We start from the raw sequence: 24961 nt of genomic DNA on the forward strand, positions 1-24961 counted from the left end.
GAACTTGGAACTCTCGACCCACTCCACTGCAGCCCCGTTGATGTGAATTGGGGGTGTGTTCGGCCCTCCTTTTCCTGTAGTCCACGATCATCTCCTTTGTCTTGCTTACGTTGAAGGAGAGGTTGTAGTGACAAGCTTTAAGGGCACTATGGTGTTGACCATGAGCTGTAGTCAATGAACAGCATTCTCACATACAGTTGAAGTCGGAAGTTTACAAACATTCAGGTTGGAGTCATTAAAACTTGTTTTTCAACCATTCCACAAATGTCTTGTTAACCATCTAGAGTTTTGGCAAGTCGGTTAGGATATCTACTTTGTGCATGACACAAGTACATTTTACAATGATTATTTCACTTATAATACACTGTATAACAATTCCAGTTGATCAGAAGTTTACATACACTTAGTTGACTGTGCCTTTAAAAATCTAGAAAAATGACAGAAAATTATGTCTTGGCTTTAGAAGCTTCTGATAGGCTAATTGACATCATTTGAGTCAATTGGAGGTGCACCTGTTGATGTATTTCAAGGCCTACCTTCAAACTCAGTGCCTCTTTGCTTGACTTCATAGGAAAATCAAAAGAAATCAGCCAAGACCTCAGAAAAAAAATTATAGACCTCCACAAGTCTGGTTCATCCTTGGGAGCAATTTCCAAATAGCTGAAGGTACCACTTTCATCTGTACAAACAATAGTACGCAAGTATTAACACCATGGGACAACGCAGCCATCATACCGCCCAGGAAGGAGATACGTTCTGTCTCCTAAATATGAAAGTACTTTGGTGCAAAAAGTTAAAATCAATCCCAGAACAACAGCAAAGGACCTTGTGAAGATTCTGGAAAAAACAGGTACAAAAGTATCTATATCCACAGTAAAACGAGTCCTATGTCGACATAAACTGAAAGGCCGCTCAGCAAGGAAGAAGCCACTGCTCAACTCAGCATTCTTTGCCCTCCAAACACGACGAGTTGAGTTTTTACCAAAAAGTTATATTTTGGTTTCATCTGACCATATGACATTCTCCCTGGCTTAAGCAGGGGGACACGTCTGGCACTGCAGAATTTGAGTCCCTGGCGGCGTAGTATGTTACTGATTGTAGGCCTTGTTACTTTGGTCCCAGCTCTCTGCAGGTCATTCACTAGGTCCCCCCGTGTGCTTCTGGGATTTTTGTTCACCGTTCTTGTGATCATTTTGACCCCACGGGTGAGATCTTGCGTGGAGCCCCAGATCGAGGGAGATTATCAGTGGTCAAGTATGTCTTCCATTTCCTAGTAATTGCTCCCACAGTTGATTTCTTCAAACCAAGCTGCTTACCTATTGCAGATTCAGTCTTCCTAGCCTGGTGCAGGTCTACAATTTTGTTTCTGGTGTCCTTTGACAGCTCTTTGGTCTTTGCCATAGTGGAGTTTGGAGTGTGACTGTTTGAGGTTGTGGACAGGTGCCATTAATACAGGTAACGAGTGCAGGACAGAGGAGTCTCTTAAAGAAGAAGTTACAGGTCTGTGAGAGCCAGAAATCTTGCTTGTTTGTAGGTGACCAAATACTTATTTTCCACCATAATTTGCAAATAAATAAATCCTACAATGTGATTTTTTTTTCTCATTTTGTCTGTCGTAGTTGAAGTGTACCTATGATTAAAATGACAGGCCTCTCTCAACTTTTTAAGTGGGACAACTTGCACAATTGGTGGCTGACGAAATACTTTTTTGCCCCACTGTATATATACACATATATATTTTGTAGTGGTTTCTTTGCAGCAATTTGACCATGAAGGCCTGATTCACTCAGTCTCTGAACAGTTGATGTTGAGATGTGTCTGTTACTTGAACTCTGTGAAGCATTTATTTGGCCTGAAATTTCAGAGGCTGGTCAGTCTAATGAACTTAACCTCTGCCGCAGAGTTAAGTCTGGATCTTTCTTTCCTGTGACGACCTTCATGAGAGCCAATTTCATCATAGAGCTTGATGGTTTTTATGACTGCACTTGAAGAAACTGTCAACGTTTTTGAAATGTTCTGCATTGACTGACCTTCATGTCTTAAAGTATTGATTGAATGTCGTTGCTCTTTTCTTATTTGAGCTTTTCTTGTCATAATATTGTCTTGGGCTTTTGCCAAATAGGGCTAATATCTGTGTACCACCTCTACCTTGTCACAACACAACTGATTGTCTCAAATGCATTAAGGAAAGAAAGAAATTAGACAAATTACCTTTTAACAAGGCACACCTGTTAATTGAAATGCATTCCAGGTGACTAACTCATGAAGCTGGTTGAGAGAATGCCAAGAGTGTGCAAAGCTGTCATCAAGGCAAAGGGTGGCTACTTTGAATAATCTATAATATAAAATATATTTTCATTTGTTTCACACTTCTTTGGTTAACCAGATGATTCCATATGTGTTCTTTCATCGTTTTGATGTCTTCACTATTATTCCACAAAGTAGAAAATAGTAAAAATAAATAAAAACCCTTGAATGAGTGGGTGTGTCCAAACTTTTGACTGGTACTGTAGGTTCTGGAGATTTGTAGGAAAACTGTCAAATGTAATCCCTTTTCAGAATACATTTGAAGGAAGCAAAATGTGAAGACTGTGCAAGGTGTTGGCACACGTTCTTTTCACTTTGTCATACAGGCCAGTAATGTGGAGGGAATGCACTGTATTTTCATGTTTTGTGAATGCAAAATCATGTTGTTGATATGCTTGTCACCGGCAGGGACTGGGAGGCTTGTGAGGATTGAAATAAAAAAAATTAAGGAGCAAAGCCCAGGTATAAAGTAAAGGAAAAACCTGCTGTAGTTACATTTTTCTGAAAAATAATTACACCCATTTTGATGCCAAAGACATACCAGAGTGGCTTTCCAAGAGGTGTTGCATGTTCCGGAGTGGTCCATTCTCAGTCCTCAATCAAAAACAATGAATATTCACTGAGTGTATAAACATTAAGAACACCTGCTCTTTTCATGACAGACGGACCAGGTGAAAGCTACAATCCCTTCTTGATGTCACTTGTTAAATCCACTTTAATCAGTGTTGATGAAGGGGAGTGGACGGGTAAAAAAATATTCAATTGAGGCAAGGACATTCAGAGGGTGAAGATGGTGCCGAAGAACATGGCTGATGTTTTACATTCTCCCAACCAATTGTGCAATTTTGTCGTTTTTTTTTTTTGCTTTTTGTGGAACTTATTTTTTTCAACTTATTGTGTACATAATGTTGCTGCCACAGTGTCTTATGACCGAAAATAAATTCTGGACATCAGAAAAGCCATTACTCACCGCGGACTGGAATAAACTTTTTTCTTTCACTAGTCCGATGAGAAGGATAACCTGCTTTCACTGGAACAGGCCCAGATCCACACCTATTGCATTAAAGAAAAGATGCCGGAAAAGGGGACGCAGGTCGGGGATCGTTCTGCGAATCCAGAGGCGAGTAAACGCTCAATGTCTTCCGTTCTCCTTGCTAACGTGCAATCATTAAAAAATGTAATTGATGACCTACTATTAAGGTTATCCTACCAACGGGACATTAATAACTGTAACATGTTATGTTTCACCGAGACGTGGCTGAACAAAGAAACGGACAATATAGAGCTGGAGGGATTTTCCATGCACTGGCAGAACAGAGACGCTACCTCTGGTAAGACGAGGGGTGGGGGTGTGTGTCTGGTGCGCGATGTCTAATATTAAAGAAGTCTTGAGGTATTGCTCACCTGAGGTAGAGTACCCTAAGATAAGCTGTCGACCACACTATCTACCAAGAGAGTCCTCATCTGTATTATTCGTAGCCATCTAATTACCACCACAAGCGAAGCTATCACTAAGACCGCTCTCAACCAACTCTATAAGGCCATAAGTAAAGAAGAAAATGCTCACCCAGAAGCGGTTTACCTAGTGGACAGGGACTTTAATGCAGACAAACTCAAATCAGTTTTACCCCATTTTTACCAGCATGTCACATGTGCACCCAGGGGAAAAAAATCCTAGACCACCTTTACTCCACATACAGATGTATACAAAGCTCTCCCCCGCCCTCCATTTGGCAAATCTGACCACAATTCTATCCTCCCGATTCCTGCTTAAAAGCAAAAACTAAAGCAGGAAGTACCAGTGACTCGCTCAATACGGAAGTGGTCAGATGACGCGGATGCTACACTACAGGAGACTAATCCAGAAAACCCGATATACCCTCAGACGAACCATCAAACAAGCAAAGTGTCAATACAGGATTCAGATTGAATCCTACTACACTGCCTCTGATGCTCATCGGATGTGGAAGGGCTTGAAAACTATTACGGACAACAAAGGGAAACCCAGACACAAGCGGCCCAGTGACACGAGCCTACCAGACGAGCTAAATGCCTGTTATGCTCGCTTCGAGGCAAGCAACACTGAAGCATGTACAAGAGCTCCAGCTGTTCTGGATGACTGTGATATTGCTCTCGGTAGCCTATGTGAACAAAACCTTTAAACAGGTCAACATTCACAAAGCCGCTGGGCCAGACGGATTACCAGAAAGTGTACTGAAAGCATGCGTGGACCAACTGTTAAGTTTCTTCACTAACATTTTCAACCTCTCCCTGGCCGAGTCTGTCATACCTACATGTTTCAAGCAGACCACCACAGCCCCTGTGCCGAAGGAAGCGAAGGTAACCTGCCTAAATGATTTCCGCCCCGTAGCACTCACGACGGTAGCCATGAAGTGCTTTGAAAAGTCATGACTCACATCAAGAGCATCCTCCTGGACACCCTAGACCGACTCCAATTTGCACACCAACATATCCACAGATGACACAATCTCAATTGGAAGGACCACCGATGTGAGAATGCTGTTCATCGACTACAGCTCAGCGTTCAACACCATAGTGCCCACGAAGGACCCTGGGACTAAACACCTCCGTCTGCAACTGGATCCTGGACTTCCTCACGGGCTCCCCCAGGTGGTAAGAGTAGGCAACAACACTTCTGCCATGCTGATCCTTAACACTGGGGCCCATAATGGGTGTGTACTTAGTCCCCTCCTGTATTCCCTGTTCCTCCAAGACTGCATGGCGAAACACGACTCCAACACCATCATTCAGTTTGCTGACGACTGCAAGCGGCAAGCACGGCAAGCGGTACCGGAGCGCCAAGTCTAGGACCAAAAGGCTCCTCAACAGCTTCTACCCCCAAGCCATTAGGCTGCTGAACAATTCATTAAAAAAAGCCACCGGACAATTTACTTTGACCCCCCCTCTTGTAAACTGCTGCTACTCGCTGTTTGTTTGCTTGTAGCGATTTCCTCAACTAGCCTGTACCCCTGCACACTCGGTACCAGTGCCCCCTGTATATAGCCTCGTTATTGTTATTCATATTGTGTTACTTGTTATTATTAATTTTTATTTTAGCCTACTTGGTAAATATTTCCTTCTTCTTGAGCTGCACTGTTGGTTAAGGGCATGTAGTAAGCATTTCACTGTAAAGTCTACACTTGTTGTATTCGGCGCATGTGGCAAATAAAGTTTGATGATAAAATATTTAAGTACCTTTGAATGGTAGTAGGTGACAGGCGCACCGGTTTTCAGGAGTTTCAACAGTTTCTCGTGTGAATCAAGAGTGGTCCACCTGCCAAACGACATCCAGCCAACTTGACACCACTGTGGGAAGCATTGGAGTCATCATGGGCCAGCATCCCTGTGGAATGCTTTCGACACCTTGTAGAGTCAATGCCCCGATGAATTGAGGCTGTTCTGAGGGCAAAAGTGGGGGGTGCAACTCGATATTAGGAAAGGTGTTCTTAATGTTTTGTACACTCAGTGTGTATTTCAATGGTACATACAGTACTTTATTACTGCGGTATGGATACTGTGAGAAATGATCTTGTCCCCAACGGACATGAATGTCATGTAAATCAGATTGAGGGTTATGTGCACAATCCGTATTGGTTGGAGAGAGTTTTGTGTTGTTTCTGATATAATGGCTTATTTCAATTAGTTCGCTGTACAAGTTGCAGTCATATAAATAAACAGTGTGTATACCAAGTTAGTTTACTTATTTTGTCCAGAAGTCCTGACTGTTCTGTCTTTCTTATCAGTGTAACTGAGCCAGCTGTTTGACACAGCACCAGGTCCACACCTTAGGGGAGTCTGGGAAAGTCAGATGACCCCCTTCAGCTGCTCGTCAAAACACTAACGTAGTGAGATTTAATAAGCTAATGTGCCACATTTACCGTAGGAGATGATTTACAAAGTCTCTGTGCTCTGGAAGTATCATAAAAAGAAAATGGTGAAAAAACTCAGTACTTTGACTTTGATGGTAGTGACATTCTGTAACTGTGGGGGCTTAACTATAGGCACGTATTTGATGCTACGACGTGGAGCTTTCAAAGAGCTAAACAAGGCGGCAAACAAGAGCAGGGAGGCGGTAAACAAACGCACCTGATATCTGCTGTCGTCCCGTAATGGCATGCCAAGGTACCGCTCAGAAAATGCTGATGCTGTTCAAATAGAAAGCGATACACTCTAAAAAGGTGGCAGGTACAGACAGTGTTTCAGTGCTTCAGGTGAGCTAAGTATTACTTTTGCTGACGCTACACAAAAAGTGATGTCTGTCATTCTGCATCCAAACTAAATGAATAAAATAATGGGGGGGGGAGGAGGTTACACAATTATTCAACTTCATATTCATATCATAACTTCATATCTCCAGCAACACCCACACATTAACATGTGAACATTTTGCGTTTCAATGTTTTGTAGTAAAAAAGGATAGGGGAAGATAAATGTTTTCAATGACATCATGTGATTTTAACCAATTAGTAGTAGGCAACTTTTTTATTTGACCTTTATTTAACCAGACAAGTCAGTAAAGAACACATTCTTATTTAGAATGACAGCCTAGGAAAGGTGGGTTAACTGCTTAAGTCAGGGGCAGAATGACAGATTTTTACCTTGTCAGCTTGGGGATTCGATCTAGCAGCTAGAGGTCGGTCGACTGATTATGATTCTTCGATACAGATACCGATTATTGGAGGACCAACAAAAAAAGCATATACTGATTAATCGGCCGATTTTTTTTTATATATGTATATATAAGTATATATATTTGTAAAATTGACAATTACAACAATATTGAATGAACACTTTTATTTAACTTAATATAAAACATAAAGTATATTTATTTTCAAATAATTAATGAAACATGCTCAATTTGGTTTAAATAATGCAAAAATACAGTGTTGGAGAAGAAAGTAAAAGTGCAATGTGTGCCATGTAAAAAAGCTCAAGTTTAGGTTCCTTGCTCAGAACATACAGTTGAAGTCAGAAGTTTACATACACCTTAGCCAAATACAATTAAACTCAGTTTTTCACTATTCCTGACATTTAATCCTAGCAAAAATTCCCTGTCTTAGGTCACTCATTTTAAGAATGAGAAATGTCAGAATAATAGTAGAGAATGATTAATTTAAGCTTTTGTTTCTTTCATAACATTCCCAGGGGGTCAGATGTTTACATACACTCAATTAGTATTTGGTAGCATTGCCTTTAAATTGTTTAACTTGGGTCGAACTTTTCGGGTAGCCTTCCACAAGCTTCCCACAATAAGTTATGTGAATTTTGGCCCATTCAAACAGTTCTATTTTTGTTTCATCAGACCAGGGTTATGTCGATATAGGACTCGTTTTACTGTGGATATGGATACTTTGTACCTGTTTCCTCCAGCATCTTTACAAGGTCCTTTACTACTGTTCTGGGATTGATTTGCCCTTTTCGCACCAAAGTACATTCATCTCTAGGAGACAGAACACGTCTCCTACCTGAGCGGTATGACGGCTGAATGGTCCCATGGTGTTTATACTTGCCTACTATTGTTTGTACAGCTGAAAGTGGTACTTCAGGCATTTGGAAATTGCTCCCAAGGATGAACCGGGTTTGTGGAAGTCTACAATTTGTTTTCTGAGTTCTTGGTTGATTTCTTTTGATTTTCCCATGATGTCAAGCAAAGAGGCACTGAGTTTGAAGGTAGGCATTGAAATACATCCACAGGTACTCCTCCAATTGACTCAAATGATGTCAATTAGCCTATCAAAAGCTTCTAAAGCCATGTCATAATTTTCTGGAATTTTCCAATCTGTTTAAAGGCACAGTTAACTTAGTGTATGTAAACCTCTGACCCACTGGAATTGTGATACTTTGAATTATAAGTGAAATAATCTGTCTGTAAAAAAAGGAACATTTACTTATGTCATGCACAAAGTAGATGTCCTAACCTACTTGCCAAAACTTTAGTTTGTTGTCCACAAAGAAATTTGTGGAGTGGTTGAAATATGGGTTTTAATGACTCCAACCTAAGTGTATGTAAACTGAAGGCTTTCAACTGAAAGCTGGTGGTTCAATATTCCCAGTTCTTCAATATTCCCAGTTAAGAAGTTTTAGGTTGTAGTTTTTATAGGAATTATGTCGTGTCGACTATTTCTCTCAATACCATTTGTATTTTATATACCTTTGACTATTGGATGTTCTAATAGGCACTTTAGTATTGCCAGCCGAATCTCAGGAGCTGATATGCTTGAAGTCATAAAAAGCGCAGGAATCAAGCATTGTTAAGAGCTGCTGGCAAACGCAGTAAAGTTTGAATGAATGCTTATTAGCCTGCTGCTGCCTACCACCGCTCAGTCAGACTGCTCTATCAAATATCAAATCATAGACTTAATTATAATATAATGAAAACAGAAATACGAGCTTTTGGTCATTAATATGGTCAAATCCGGAAACTATCCTTTCGAAAACAAAACGTTTATTCTTTCAGTGAAATAAGGAACCTTTCCGTATTTTATCGAACAGCTAACAACCCTAAGTCTAAATATTGCTGTTAAATTGCACAACCTTCAATGTTATGTCATAACTTTGTAAAATTCTGGCAAATTAGTTCGCAACGAGCCAGGCGGCCCAAACTGTTTCATATGCCCTGACTCTGCATACAATGAATGCAAGAGAAGTGACACAATTTCCCTAGTTAATATTGTCTGCTAACATGAATTTATTTTAACTAACTACGCAGGTTAAAGAAAATATACTTCTGTGTATTGATTTTAAGAAAGGCATTGATGTTTATGGTTAGATGCATTCGTGCAACGATTGTGCTTTTTTCGCAAATGCGCTTTTGTTAAATAGTCACTCGTTTGGCGAAGTAGGCTGTGATTCGATGATAACTTAACAGCCACTGCATTGATTATATGCAACGCAGGACAAGCTAATTAACCTAGTAATATCATCAACCATGTGCAGTTAACTAGTGATTATGTGAAGAATGTTTTTTTTATAAAACAAGTGTAATGCTAGCTAGCAACTTACCTTGGCTCCTTGCTGCACTCGCGTAACAGGTGGTCAGCCTGCCACGCAGTTTCCTCATGGAATGCAATGTAATCAGCCATAATCAGCATCCAAAAATTCTGATTACCGATTGTTATGAAAACTTGAAATCAGCCCTAATTATTCAGCCATTTGATTACTGGCCCAACGCTTTAACCACTAGGCTACCTGCCACCCCACATTTGTCTACTATTTGCCTACTGATAGTCTACTAATTGGTTGATATCATTAGAAACACTTATCTTCCTCTTATCTTTTTTTACTAAAAAAACATATAAACGTGCCATTTTCACATATGTTGATGTTGGGGTGGTGCTGGAGATGATGAATATGAAATCAAACAATTTAAAAATGTTACTTGAAGACATAAAAGTGCATAAGTAGCCAGTGAGATCTTATGATACTCTGTGGTTTAATCTTCAGTCATTTTTGGTCTCTCTCTGTGACTCAGGTGTTGCAATGTTTCATTTTAATGTGACATTTGAACAATATCCTAATTCCTTATTGAGGAATTTCTTACAAATAAGACCATCACCTCCATAAATGGTGCCCCATGTGAGAAGAATCCCCTACTCAGGTATCAACCCTTCTGTCACCTCTCCTTTCCTACCCTTCTATCTATTGATGTGAAGTGTAATTTCTGGAACCAATCAAAGATTGGGATGGCCGAAAGTCCTGTTAGACCCAATTGATGATATGCAGGTCTATGACACCACAGATTGTTATGCCTATTTCATAACATGAGAAAGACTGTTTGTGCTTAATACATATAAGTGACAAGAACATGAAATCATAATAGATGAGTCTTTAAAATCTTGCATCTAACTTGTCGAGAACACTTTACATTAAACATATTAAAGCAGTCATTAAGACTGTCATAAAAGTCATCATAAAAGGTCATTAAGGTTAACACCAACAAATATTTTACAGTCAAGCTTCTACTCACCATATAGTTTCCAGTCTGTGACTGGGGACATTGCTACGGAGCATTTTAACAGGCTGTCTGTTGATTTGAGCATCATTAATGTAATATAGGCACCATAACCCTGAAAAAAAAACAAGTAACCAAAATAAAATACAAATATTTGTTAAATTTTAAATCATGGGGCACAGCCAGCAAATAAAGTGAAAGTTTGTACTAACATGTTGAGTTTGTGTGTCTCCTAAAGTCATTCAAATCAACTTGAGACAAGCAAGCTGGAGCCTCTGTGAGTGAATCTGTCAATAGAATCTTACCCTCCCAAATACTCCTATCCGTGTACGATCAATGTACGGGAAGGTCAACATGTATCTGAAATAAACAATATTGAGGAGATGCCCAAGTTACAAAGTATGATAACATAGAATGGAATACAGTAACATGAATACAGTTCCTAAATATGTTTAAAGTCGTTTGCCAAATTCAGTTAAATAGAAAATGTAAGCAAATTGATAAATTGCCATGCATTCTAAGGCTAATGATTTATTGAATTAAATTCTAATTATTATATTAGACTCAATGGGAAAGGATCAAACTGGTACATACTCCACAGCTGAGATTTGATCCTGCACCTCTACTGTCCCCAAACGTTGGTGGACCTCATGTAGAACCCTCTGGCCCAGGAAGCCACTCCCTCTGCCGTCTAGACGAGCCACAATGATGTTATCCGAGCTGACAAGAACCGAGTCCCAGTCCAGAATGAATCGGTCGCTCACAGCCTGGCCACCAGGGGAGCCATCGCTGAATTTAAAGAGACAAATGACAGAATAAAACGGTGCTTGAGCCAGTCCTAATATGGGCATCATAAAGACAGTCTGGCTCTCGTGATGGGGTCCGCACCAACCATAATATAATATAATATTTTAAAAAATGTGTGCACAGACACTGAAGGAGATACGTACACGACCAGAAGCAGGCCATAGTGACGTGATTCAGAAAAGTCTGGTGGGTAGGAGATCTTCAAAGGAAGATCTGAGCAGAGAAAGCAGCTATTAGAATAATAGAAAGAGAAACTGATCCAACAAAAAAACGTAAGTAGCAAAAAGTATCCGTTTTACCAAAATGTTCTATCTGGACTGTTCTGAAGTCCGTCATTTGAATCCTCTTGATCTTCAAAGCCGCCTTCAGTAAAGAGTTGTTCTCAAGGATGTAGTAATCTATGTTGAGAGAAAAAGTTGCATAAGTTTTAGAAGTGTCCACAACACGGGCCACAGGTAATGTCGTAGAAGGTATACCACCGTATCAATTATGTAGTACAATAGAGAAATCATGCAAGTAGCCTACACAAGAGCAAAACACGTAAAATATTGGGCTAATCCAATCACGTGGATAAATGCAAACGTTACATTTAAGAATGGCCAACACAGAAATAATGTTCACGTGAACAGCAGCTGAAATGGCTCTGATTGGCTGGTCATTCAGAACATTACTGTGGTTCAATCAAATATGTTTTGATAGGTGGCGCCTTGTCTGTGCATAACAAACATTTGAAGTGTGCTCCTCGTGACAATTGTGAAACGGAAGTTAAAGACATGGTAGAGCACGCAGACTCATTTTTGGCATGTCTGGAGCAGGAGCAAGTAAAGTGTCGCGTGCTGGTGTTGACCCAGGGTGATGTCGCTGCACTGAGTTCTTTTGCAGATATGGTATGCTAATTAGAGGGACAAAGTGGACGCACAGAAACCCCTCTCTCTCCCTCTCACTCTCCACCCCCTTCCTCTCTATCCATCTCTCAATCTCGTGTCTTTGATGTTTGTTGAAAATGCATTTTGATAGAAACACCGTAGGCCTACATACTGAGATGTACTGTACTGTTAAAATGTTGACATGCAACTCTAAATGCCAAAACTACGCATATGTATTTGGTAAATATTATATATTAGCCTTATTATGCAGCACAGTCACTGAACCCATTTTTACACTTAGCTCTAATTTATTATTTTCACAATTTCAATTTCAGCACAGTTGCAGGCTTTCAGCAACTGTATTGAATGGCTAACTAGGCCAACCTAGTTCAGATTGGTTCTGTAGTGTAAAGAGAGGTACTGTAGGAACAGAACATAAGAACATGGTGGTTTACACACTGCAGGACTAAACTGACACTGAGCCATGCCAAGACAAGTCCAGACGAGGTGGCCTGGATATGTATCCACCATAATGGCTTGAACCCCGCTAGAAAGGTCAATGTGAAAAAAATATCCAGACCAGCACATTACATCTGAGCATGACGAACAGTTGAGTTCGGAAGTTTACATACACCTTAGCCAAATACATTTAAACTGAGTTTTTCACAATTCCTGACATTTAATCATAATAAAAATTCCCTGTCTTAGGTCAGATAGGATCACCACTTAATTTTAAGAATGTGAAATGTCAGAATAATAATAGAGAGAATGATTTATTTCAGCTTTAATTTCTTTCATCACATTCCCGGTGGGTCAGAAGTTTACATACACTCAATTAGTATTTGGTAGCATTGCCTTTAAATCGTTTAACTTGGGTCAAACGTTTCAGGTAGCCTTCCACAAGCTTCCCACGGTAAGTTGGGTGAATTTTGGCCCATTCCTCCTGACAGAGCTGGTGTAACTGAGTCAGGTTTGCCGGCCTCCTTGCTCGCACATGCCTTTTCAGTTCTGCCCACAAAGTTTCTATAGGATTGAGGTCAGAGCTTTGTGATGGCCACTCCAATACCTTGACTTTGTTGTCCTTAAACCATTTTGCCACTACTTTGGAAGTATCCTTGGGTCATTGTCCATTTGGAAGACCATTTGCGCCCAAGCTTTAACTTCATGAGGTCTTGAGATGTTGCTTCAATATATCCACATAATTTTCCTTCTTCATGAAGCCATCTATTTGGTGAAATGCACCCGTCTCTCCAGAAGCAAAGCACACCCACAACATGATGCTGCCACCTGTGCTTCACGGTTGGGATGGTGTTCTTCGGCTTGCAAGCGTCCCCCTTTTTCCTCCAAACATAACGATGGTCATTATGGCCAAACAGTTCTATTTTTGTTTCATCAGACCAGAGGACATTTCTCCAAAAAGTACAATCTTTGTCCCCATGTACAATTGCAAAACGTAGTCTTGCTTTTTTATGGCCGTTTTGGAGCAGTGGCTTCTTCCTTGCTGAGTGACCTTTCAGGTTGTCGATATAGGAGTTCTTTCACTGTGGATATAGATACTTTGTAAATGTTTCATCCAGCATCTTCACAAGGTCCTTTGCTGTTGTTCTGGGATTGATTTGCACTTTTCGCACCAAAGTATGTTCATCTCTAGGAGACAGAACAAGTCTCCTTCCTGAGTGGAATGACGGCTACATGGTCCCATGGTGTTTATACTTGCATACTATTGTTAGTACAGCTGAAAGTGGTACCTTCAGGCATTTGGAAATTGCTCCCAAGGATGAATCAGACTTGTGGTGGTCTACCATTTTAATCTGAGGTCTTGGCTGATTTCTTTTGATTTTCCAATGATGTCAAGCAAAGAGGCACTGAGTTTGAAGGTAGACCTTGAACGCTGAACGAGAGACCTCGGTTTATTGTTTTTATATACGTTTATTTTATTTTGGATCCTGAGGCTCAGCTGCTCTTAGACTGCTGTGAGTTGCTGCTGTCTGTCCCGTGAAACCTCCAGATTCGGCAGAGGGGTAGAGACACGGAAGCCCAGCTAGCCTATCTGGCTCAGCGGTCTCAAATGGAGGTCGCTATTGAGTGTTTCCAGGCTGCAGGAGCTGTGTTTACTTTGCATTGTTCTGGGACAATATTGGTCCGTTGACTTTCAATGTAGTTACTGTTTGCTTGCGGAGAACTACAGGGGTGAATTGACTACTCTTATTAGCAAGCAAGTAGCAAACCTACAAAAGATACTGGGGAATCCATGCCTGACTACTTTTTATTTTTCTTCCACCCCAGTAGCCGGACGCCACTCTGGTCTGGTTGACGTGTCGCCTCCGTGTCGGCTCTCCACAGCCGACTGGACGGTGCCCAGCAGGGAATAATCCCCGAAGGGGTCTCCCTCTTCCCTGGAGAATGGAGCTGTTCTCGACCCAACCAACCAGCCATGGAGATACGTCACTCGCGGTGGAAGTCGAAGACTGCGTCCTCTGGCAATGTGGGTCTTCTTGGAGATGTTGAGCTCTTCTTCATTGGGGGCTTCCCATTCAAGATCGGATCTGGAGGTACCTGCGTCTTCATCCTCTGTTCTGTCTCCCTCTCTTGTAGCTTCTACCTCGGGTTTAGATTCGCGGAGCTTCCACCCTCATCAGACCATGAGGATGCCTGAGAGACTGGCCCATTCAACATCACCAGCTGTCATCATAGGCAGCTCTATGTTGAGAAACATCTTGGTCCCCAAGGCAAAAACCCTGTGCTACCCAGGAGCACGAGTACAGGACGTCAGAAGGCTGCTTCCGACTGTTCTACCCCAGATGCCGGGAGCTGACACTGTCGTAGTCTATGTGGGGTCAAACGACATCAGGAGTGCTAGCTTGGAACATCTGAAAATGGATTTTAAAAGAACTGATTTTAGCATGAAAAGACTCCAAAAAAGGGCCAATCATTTCAGATCTCGTACCATCATGGGAAATATTCAGCAGTCTACTGTCCTTACACATCTGGCTAAAAGATTAATGTAGCTTTGCTGGAGTCACTTTATATATAACTTTGTCACCTTCTGGAAACAGAAGATACTCTACAGGAATGATAGAGTCCATCCAAATCATCTTGGCTCCTGGACCCTGTCCACGCATTTCAAGGCTGCGTTGAAACAATAACTTATCAATGACCCAAGACCAGCTCAGCTAATCCCTACCATTGTGAAAATGAGTTGTCATAATGCTGCATTAAATGTACATTATCCTAGGGGCGTTGGAAGACACAACTTAATTTATGTCCCCCTAATTGCCCTGAATACCCGTGTTAATCCTACAGCTATGGGATGCAGTGATCATGAGTCTATAAACCAGAGTTACACTGTTAGCACTGTTGATGATGTAAATAATATTTGCTGGTCTGTGGTGTATAATGAGGTGCAACCAGACGCTGCACTTGACACATTTATGAAATTGCTTATTCCAGTTTCTAATAAGCACACACCCATTAAGAAAAGGACAGTAAAAACTGTTACATACCCTTTGATTGATAAGGAATTGAAAAATGGTATGGTTGAGAGGGATGAGGCAAAAAGTATGGCAAATACATCTGGCAGCCCAAATGATTGGCAAACATACGGCAAATGAAGAAGTCATGTGACTAAGCTAAATAACAATAAAAATAAACTATACTATGACACAAAGATAAATGATATAAAGAATGATAGTAAAAAGCTTTGGAGCACCTTAAATTACATTTTAGGGGAAAAAGCCAATCCGGCTCCATCCTTCATTGAATCAGATGGCTCATTTATCACAAAACCCACTGATATTGCAAACTATTTTAATTACTTTTTCATTGGCAAGATAAACAAACTCAGCAACAAACGCTGACAAGTATCCAAGTATATCTGACCAAATAATGAAAGACAAGAATTGCACTTTTGAATTTCACAAAGTCAGTGTGGAAGAGGTGAAAAAATGGTTGTTGTCTATCAACAATGACAAGCCACCGGGGTCTGACAATCTGGATGGAAAATTACTTAGGATAATAGCGGACGATATTGCCACTCCTATTTGCCACTTCTTCAATTTAAGCCTACTAGAAAGTGTGTGTGGCCTCAGAAAGCGTGTGTGGCCTCAACTAAAAGCATTGTATTTTGGACAAATCATTCACTAAACCTCAACTTCATCTCGTAATGAATAATGTGAAAAATGAGCAGGTTGAGGTGACTAAACTGCCTGGAGTAACCCTGGATTGTAAACTGTCATTGTCAAAACATATTGATATAACAGTAGCTAAGATGGGGAGAAGTCTGTCCATAATAAAGCACTGTTCTGCCAGCTTAACAACACTATCAACAAGGCAGGTCAAACAGGCCCTGGTTTTGTCGCACCTGGACCACTGTTCAGTCGTGTCGTCAGGTGCCACAATGAGGGTTGGGAAAACTTGGGAAAATTGCATTTGGCTCAGAACAGGGCAGCATGGCTGGCCATTAAAAGTATGCAGAGAGCTAACATTAATGACATGAATGTCAATCTCTCATGGCTGAAAGTGGAAGAGAGATTGACTTCCTCATTATTTGATTTTGTAAGAGGTGTTGATAAGCTGAAGTTACCGAGCTGCCTGTTTAATAACATACTAGCACACAGCTCGGACACCCATGCATACCCCACAAGACATGCCATCAGAGGTTTCTTCACTGTCCCCAAGTCCAGAACAGACTATGGGAGGTGCAAAGTATTACATAGAGCCATGACTACATGGCACTCTATTCCACATCAGGTAATTGATACAAGCAGTAGAATCAGATTCAAAAAGCAGGTAAAAATACACCTTATGGAACCACAGGATAGTGAAGAAACCTCTGGTGGCATGTCTTGTGGGGTATGCATGGGTGTACCAGCTTATCAACATAGGCACAGACACATGCCCTGGCTGAGGGAAAGAGGTTATCGGCCAAGATTTTACAGTACATGGCCCCGTCCATCGGTGAAGTTGTCCTGTCCCCTTAAGCAGAAAAACACCCCCGAAGCATAATGTTTCCACCTCCATGTTTGACGGTGGGGATGGTGTTCTTGGGGTCATAGGCAGCATTCCTCCTCTTCCAAACACGGCGAGTTGAGTTGATGCCAAAGAGCTCCATTTTGGTCTCATCTGACCACAACACCCAGTTGTCCTCTGAATCATTCAGATGTTCATTTGCAAACTTCAGACGGGAACGTATACATGTATGTGCTTTCTTGAGCAGGGGGACCTTGCGGGCACTGCAGGATTTCAGTCCTTCATGGTGTAGTGTGTTACCAATTGTTTTCTTGGTGACTATGGTCCCAGCTGCCTTGAGATGATTGACAAGATCCTCCCGTGTAGTTCTGTGCTGATTCCTCACCGTTTTCATGAACATTGCAACGCCACGAGGTAAGATCTTGCATGGAGCCCCAGGCCAAAGGAGATTGACAGTTATTTTGTGTTTCCTCCATTTGCAAATAATCGTACCAACTGTTGTCACCTTCTCACCAAGCTGCTTGGCGATGGTCTTGTAGCCCATTCCAGCCTTGTGTAAGTCTACAATCTTGTCCCTGACATCCTTGGAGAGCTCTTTGGTCTTGGCCATGGTGGAGAGTTTGGAATCTGATTGATATATTGCTTCTGTGGACACGTGTATTTTATACAGGTAACAAACTGAGATTAGGAGCACTCCCTTTAAGAGTGTGCTCCTAATCTCAGTTTGTTACCTGTCTAAAAGACACCTGGGAGTCAGAAATCTTTCTGATTGAGAGGGGATCAAATATTTATTTCCCCCATTAAAATGCAAATCAATTTATAACATTTTTGACATGCGTTTTTCTGAATTTTTGTAGTTGTTATTCTGGCTCTCACTGTTAAAATAAGATTATTATTTCTTTGTCAGTGGGCAAACGTACAAAATCAGCAGGGGATCAAATACTTTTTTCCCTCACTGTATGTAGTAGTAGAGTATGGGCCTGAATGTATCGTAATGTTTTAAAAATTGTATAACTGCCTTAATTTTGCCGGACCCCAGGAAAAGTAGCTGCTGCCTTGGGTTGGCTTGACTGTCAAAGACCAATATGGTATTTGTCATTTTAGGTCATTCAGAGTACATGTCACTGTTTCTAATATCATTTTTCACACACGGCGCCTTTCCTGCGCCTGGTGTGTTGTTTGCGAAAAGTATTGCAGAATTATATCCACTTCTCCACTACACCACTGGTGGGCCTTTTATCTTAGTGCTCTTAGAAGAAAGTGGAATTACAGTGCCTTCAGAAAGTATTCATACACATGAATTATTCCACATTGTGTTGTGCTACAGCCTGAATTCAAAATGGATTAAATTGAAAAAAAAAATGCACACTTCTACACACAATACACCATAGTGACAAAGTGAAAACATGTTTTTAGAAATGTTAGCAAAATTATTGAAAAATTACAGCTGTGAGTCTTTCTAGGTAAGTCTCTAAGAGCTTTCCACACTTGGATTGTGCCACATTTCCCTATTATTATATATTTTTTTAATTTCAAGCTCTGTCAAATTGGTTGTCGATCATTGTTAGAAAAACATTTTGCCATAGATGTTCAAGTGGATATAAATAAAAACCTGGCCACTCAGGAACATTCACTGTCTTCTTAGTAAGCAAATCCAATGTGGATTTGGACTTTTAGGTTATTGTCCTGATGAAAGGGGAATTCATATCCCAGTGGAAAGCAGACTGAACCAGGTTTTACTCTAGGATTTTGTTTGCGCTTAGCTCCATTCTGAAAAAATGTTGTCCTGAAAAACTCCCCAGTCCTTAATAATTGCAAAACATACCAATAACATGATACAGCCACCGCTATGAAAATATGGTGCCCATGCTACTCAGTAATGTGTTGTATTGGATTTGCCCCAAACATAACACTTTGTATTTAGGACTCGACGTGAATTGCTTTGCCACATTTTCTTCAGTTTAACTTAAGTGCAGGATGGACGCATGTTTTGGAATATGTTTTATTCTGTAAAGGCTTCTTTCTTTTCACTCTGTCATTTAGGTTAGCATTGTGGAATAACTACAATGTTGTTGATCCATCCTCCGTTTTCTCCTATCACAGCCATTAAACTCTAACTGTTTTAAAATCACCATTGGCTTCATGGTGAAATGCCTGAGATGTTTCCTTCCTCGCATCTGAATTAGGAAGGATGCCTGTATCTTTGTAGTGACAGGGTCATACACCACCCAAAGCATAATTAATAACTTCACCATGCTCAAAGGGATATTCAGTGTCTTTTTTTTACCATCTACCAATAGGTGTCGTTCTTTGCGATGCATTGGAAAACCTCCCTTGTCTTTGTCGTAAGCTGTGTTTGAAATTCACTACTTGACTAAGGGACCTTACAGATAATTGTAAATGTGGGGCACAGAGATGGGGTAATCATTCAAAAATCATGTTAACCCTTATTGTATACATAGAGAGACCACTTATTATGTGTCTTGTTAAGCACATTGTTATTCATTTAGGCTTGCCATAAAGAGGTTGAATAATTATTTAATCAAGATTTCAGCTTTACATTTAAAATCTGTGGCAAAATAACACATTATTTAATCCATTTTAAATTCAGGCTGTAACACAACAAAATGTGGACAATGTCAAAGGGTGTGAATACTTTCTGAATGAACTTTATATTAGACTTATAAAACTTTTTGAACAAGGTAAGTTTTACTGGGGGAAGTCGGATAATGTAATCATGTGCAAGAGCACAAATTTCTCTTTTTTCTTTTGTTAAAAAACTTCAAGGTCCTGATAATACTAATCCCGTGCGTTCCGACGTCCTTATGTTGTCTGGGAAAGTTTGAAAGGTTCTGCTCGCAGTTTGAGCAAGGAAAGAAGAACGGATTTGAAAGCTTGGTGCTTAAAACAAAAGGCGTATATATTTCATATGAATAGCCTACATTCAACTCTCAGTGAATATTTTTGTTTATGCACTTTGTGCCAATGGATTGAACTTGAACGTTGCCAAATGCGTCAGTTTACCTAAATGCGCAATCAAAAAGTATGTCTAACATGGATCGCTAAAATAATCATTATGATCACACTACCTCAATTGAAATATTATTGGGACACCTATACAGTTGGCAGCCAAGCACGAGTTATCAGTGTAGCTCATTATAGTCCACACATGTTGAAAAACCTCCAGGCTTCCGTCATGAGTCAATTGAATGAAAAAGTTTAAGAATTAGATGAATTTATCCTGTCTGAATCGTTCTCTGGAATAACCCACATGCTGGGGTAATAGTTACAAAATCAATTAGTAATACTACATCTGTCCCAATACGGTTGGCGCATGAAGGTTAAGACATATCTGTCAAGTCTGAAGTAAAAATATAACTATGAACTCAAGTGCAGAGAAAATATGGAAACAATGGCAAAATCAGGTTTTTCCAGCACAGCCTTTGTGTGGGTGTTGAACAGTGTCCTTGATAACCAACCAAGGCCCAATTGTTTGGCCCAAGACATTTAAATGTCTCATAAAACCAGATGCATTGTTTTTCCTAACCCATAATAAGACGTTGGTTGGTCTGCAATTAAGACAGAACTAAATGTTGTACATCAAAATAATGCAGTGCTGCCTGCACCGGAGTTCGACCACTGTAACATTATCAGTGTCTGATGTACAATTGACTAGGTGTGCTATTGATCTTGTCGCAACTGGCAGCATAAATATCAGACCCACTGCAGTGCAGAAATGTTACTTTCTCCAAATACATCTTATACATTCAACTGTTTGTCAATGGTGGATTTTAAAAGAATCAATTTCCTCCACATGGAACAACAAAATGAATGCCTATTGTATATTCCGTTTTAGCCATCTGAGAGGAAACTGAATGGAATGCAATTTATCCAGCATTTTTATGGAAACACAAAATAAATAGGCCTCTCATTATGAAACCACAAAGACTCCAAAGTTCTCAGTTGTGGATTGGAAGGTCTGGCCAAATAATCCTTGCCAAATTAAAACTGTCTTGCCTTTTTTTCCACTGCATCTGTTAACATTCAAGACAAAACATTGATAGAAATCCGGACATGGGCGTAAAGGAAAAAAACTAAATTAATAAAACGAGGGGGTCGTTTCAACAAGGGTAACAGTGAGAGGGGGACTGGCATTTTAAAGAGCAAACCCTCAATATTTGAACAAAATGAGCAAATGAGCTGTTTTGTTTTTCATCCTTTCAACACTTGTTGGTTCTGGCAAAACACCAAAGTTCCAAGTTATCTTGCCAATTACTTTAATCAGTTCAAGACATGACCATCAATTGTGGAAGATTAAGTTGAGTTCTTACTGGCATTATTGAGGCTGTGTAAGATCACAGTGGGTGCTCCCGGACCTGCGAGAAATACAAAAAAAAAGTTAGACATACAAATGTATCCGATCTGTACATAGTTACAAAAATAGCACCTCCCAAGCAGGGTAGCACGGTCACAAATACAATACAGCAGCCTTTCCAATCCCCTAGCTGCTGTCACAACTGTCACTTCCCCTTCTTTACCCATTACAGTCAGTGGTTAAAGGTCATTCAAACTGCCTCTAATAACCTGGGCTTGTCAAATTAAGTCAATTCTATTCAGCACCCATTGGAAGACACCCACACGGAGGTTAATAAGATCTAGCAGTCGCAGTTCGGCTGCCCAACCCTCCACAAATCACTCCTACAGCCATTATCAGACCTGTTTAGTCAGACTAGCCCCCCCTATCTGAATAATGCTAGCTGAGGTAATGGTGATTTAACAGCCACACACACTGTTGCCATGAATAGTAAACATCTGAGACTTTTAAAGTCCAACACTGATCAATGAAGAGTAAGCTTTGTTTCATTTCCACCACTTAAGGCAAGTTTTATCACGCCTTAGGCTTTTTTTTAATTAAAAAAAGATAAGAGATTATTCACAACAATGCAGTGTTAAAACTCTTAAGGGGCGCTGGCCAACAACAAAGGGCTGCTAATTTGTCACACGGAGAAATTGTTTCTCATTTGCTTACCTGCTTGAAAATGGTAATAGCATCCGTTGCATTTGACGGAGGGAATTAACTAGCTTTAATATGCTTGATGAGGAGTGTGACAAGCTGCTTGGTTTCTACTGAATTTAGCCTTATCCTCAGATGACGTGCTAACTGCATTGTGTTTTTATAGCTCACAAAGAGAAGGATGGTACATTTTTTCCATTAACTTATGGTACACAAGGACAAACACTCAAGCTTATGTTTTTTTACTTTTATTTATCTAGGCAAGTCAGTTAAGAACCAATTCTTATTTTCAATGACGGCCAAGGAACAGTGGGTTAACTGCCTGTTCAGGGGCAGAACGACAGATTGGTACCTTGTCAGCCCGGGGATTTAGACTTGCAACCTTTCGATTACTAGTCCAACACTCTAACCACTAGGCTACCCTGGTTAAAGCAAACCTTAACAATAAACAACTGTGGCGGCAATTAACTGGTACGCATGTCACCAAAACACCTAAAGCAATTATACACAATAGAGCGACTATTTTTATTTTATTTTATGCTTCTTATATTGAATTGTCTGATGGTCTCTCTCCACACAAAATGTTAAATAATGATAGATTGCCAAAGGCAAATCCCTGACATCTGTCAAATGGGTTGTGGCTCGAAGGGCCACTGACACAAAAATGGTTGACTACATTGGAAAAGACAACTTCATTTAAACTATAATTGAATCATACTTCCATCTCAAATGGATCTGAGATTATGTTTGTTTAATGGAGTTAATTTTCATATGTTATGTTACTTTAAAATCACAAAAATAAAACATTTCTGGCCTTTATGAGAACCTTTTAAAAAAAAAAAATCATACATAGGTAGCCTAGTGGTTAGAGCGTTGGGCCAGTAACTGAAAGGTTGCTTGATTGAATCCCCGAGCTGAATCCCCGAGCTGACAAGGTAAGCATCTGTCATTCTGCCCCTGAACAAGGCAGTTAACCCACTGTTCCCCGGTAGGCCGTCATTGTAAATAAGAATTTGTTCTTAACTGACTTGTCTAGATAAATAAAGCATAAATGAAATACCATAGAAATATGAAAACATTTGCTTAAAGACCTTTTGCTCCTAGCAGTTTGTTGGATGGAGTGTGCTAAATATGCTTGCTCACTATACTGTATACGCTACCAGTCCAGAAATTGGACACACCTACTCATTCAAGGGTTTTTCATAATTTATTATATTTTCTACATTGTAGTATAATGTAGTAACCAAAAAAAGTGTTCAACAAATCATTAAAATATTTTAGATTCTTCAAAGTAGCCATCCTTTTCCTTGATGACAGCTTTGTACACTCTTTCCATTCTCTCAACCAGCTTTATGAGGAATCCTTTTCCAACAGTCTTGAAGGAGTTTTCACATATCCAGGATCTATCACAATCGGCAGTGATTGGGAGTCCCATAGGGCGGTGCACAATTGGACCAGACTTTGGCCTGTGTAGTCTGTCATTCAAAATAATAATTTGTTCTTAACTGACTTGCCTAGTTAAATAGAGGTTAAATAACTATGCTGAGCACTTGTTGGCTGCTTTTTCTTCACTCTGGGGTCCAACTCATAACAAACCATCTCAATTGGGTTGAGGTCGAGTAATTGTGGAGGCCAGGTCATCTGATGCAGCACTCAATCACTCCCCTTCTTGGTCAAATAGCCCTTAAAGTCTGGAGGTGTGTTTTGGGTCATTGTCCTGTTGATAAACAAATGATAGTCCCACTAAGCGCAAACTAGATCGGTTGGTATTTCGCTGCAGAATACTGTGGTTGCCATGCTGATTAAGTGTGCCTTGAATAAAATAAAATAAATCACTGACAGTGTCACCAGCAAAGCACCCCCACACCATTACACTTCCTCCTCCATGCTTCATGGGGGGAACCACACATTTGGACTCATCAAACCAAAGGACAGATTTCCACCGGTCCATTGCTCATGTTTCTTGGCCCAAGGAAGTCTCTTCTTCTTATTGGTGTGCTTTAGTAGTAGTTTCTTTTCAGCAATTTGGCCACGAAGGCCTGATTCACGCAGTCTCCTCTGAACAGTTGATGTTGAGATGTGTCTGTTACTTGAACTCTGTGAAGTATTTATTTAGGCTGAATCTTTTGAGGCTGGTAACTCTAATGAACTTATCCTCTGCAGCAGAGGCTGGTTGAGAGAATGCTAAGATTGTGCAAAGCTGTCATCAAGGCAAAGTGTGGCTACTTTGAAGAATCTCAAATATAAAATATATTTGGATTTGTTTTAACACTTTTTTGTTAAGATGTATCTCTGATCATGTATCTAAGTCTAAGCAGATGATGCATTGGTTGGGTTTAGCAAATGGCCTAGCTGGCATACCTTCACAGTCTATAATAAATGGTTAGTTGATGTTGGTTACTAATATCTTTAAATAACCTCTCAAAGAAAGTTGATGCTCTGGTTCTCTAAGCTCTACCAATATTTATCTGTCTTAAACAAAGAAAGACGAGTGGTGCTGTAATTTAGTTGAATATTAGCCTTCAAAATGATCCACTGCTTGTTTTAGCATTTAGCTTAGCTGACTAACTGTAAAATTACATGTATGGATTAGCCTGCTTGTGTTATATTGGAACTATGGAGCATTGCTATGCAATAGATTAGCCTGCTAGTGCTATCTTGGTGCTAGCTGTCTGTGTTAGCATCTAGCTTGGCTACTAGCTTACCTTTACAGTGGAGAAGGATGTGCTGATTACTGGGGTTTATCTCAGCATTGAAGAACAGACAGTGGGCCTTATTTAGCTCACACGTCAGACAGTGTCGAGGGAACAACCCCACAGTCTTCACACTGAAAGGAAGGGGAAGAGGGAAGATTAGGAGACCGTTTTAACTTCCACTGCAAATCCTAAAGAGCAGGCCTATTGGGTATCTAGCACGAGTGGTGTTTGCAGTTTGCACATGATATTTACACTCCACAGAAATGAAGAGATGAGCAATGTTGAGGTTGGGAGTTAATTAGTTCACCTGAAAGCATTTGAAATGTTATTA

The 24961-nt window shown here is 40.3% G+C and overlaps 1 protein-coding gene across 2 annotated transcripts in view; it reads right to left on the minus strand.

Annotated features, from left to right (window-relative positions):
• The window catches only part of LOC118367559 (inactive dipeptidyl peptidase 10-like), a 320765-nt gene that overhangs the window by 16071 nt on the left and 279733 nt on the right, over window positions 1-24961 (minus strand). For both annotated transcript variants that reach the window (XM_052493923.1, XM_052493924.1), the window contains exons 16-23: window positions 24640-24761; window positions 21252-21296; window positions 11386-11484; window positions 11230-11299; window positions 10874-11068; window positions 10585-10639; window positions 10295-10394; window positions 6415-6473 (exon numbers count right to left, since the gene is read on the minus strand). In XM_052493923.1, the coding sequence (XP_052349883.1) occupies window positions 6415-6473; window positions 10295-10394; window positions 10585-10639; window positions 10874-11068; window positions 11230-11299; window positions 11386-11484; window positions 21252-21296; window positions 24640-24761 (745 nt within the window). The remainder of the gene's footprint in view (window positions 1-6414; window positions 6474-10294; window positions 10395-10584; window positions 10640-10873; window positions 11069-11229; window positions 11300-11385; window positions 11485-21251; window positions 21297-24639; window positions 24762-24961) is intronic.

This window comes from Oncorhynchus keta, chromosome 34 (genome assembly GCF_023373465.1).
Source record: "Oncorhynchus keta strain PuntledgeMale-10-30-2019 chromosome 34, Oket_V2, whole genome shotgun sequence".
NCBI lineage: Eukaryota > Metazoa > Chordata > Actinopteri > Salmoniformes > Salmonidae > Oncorhynchus > Oncorhynchus keta.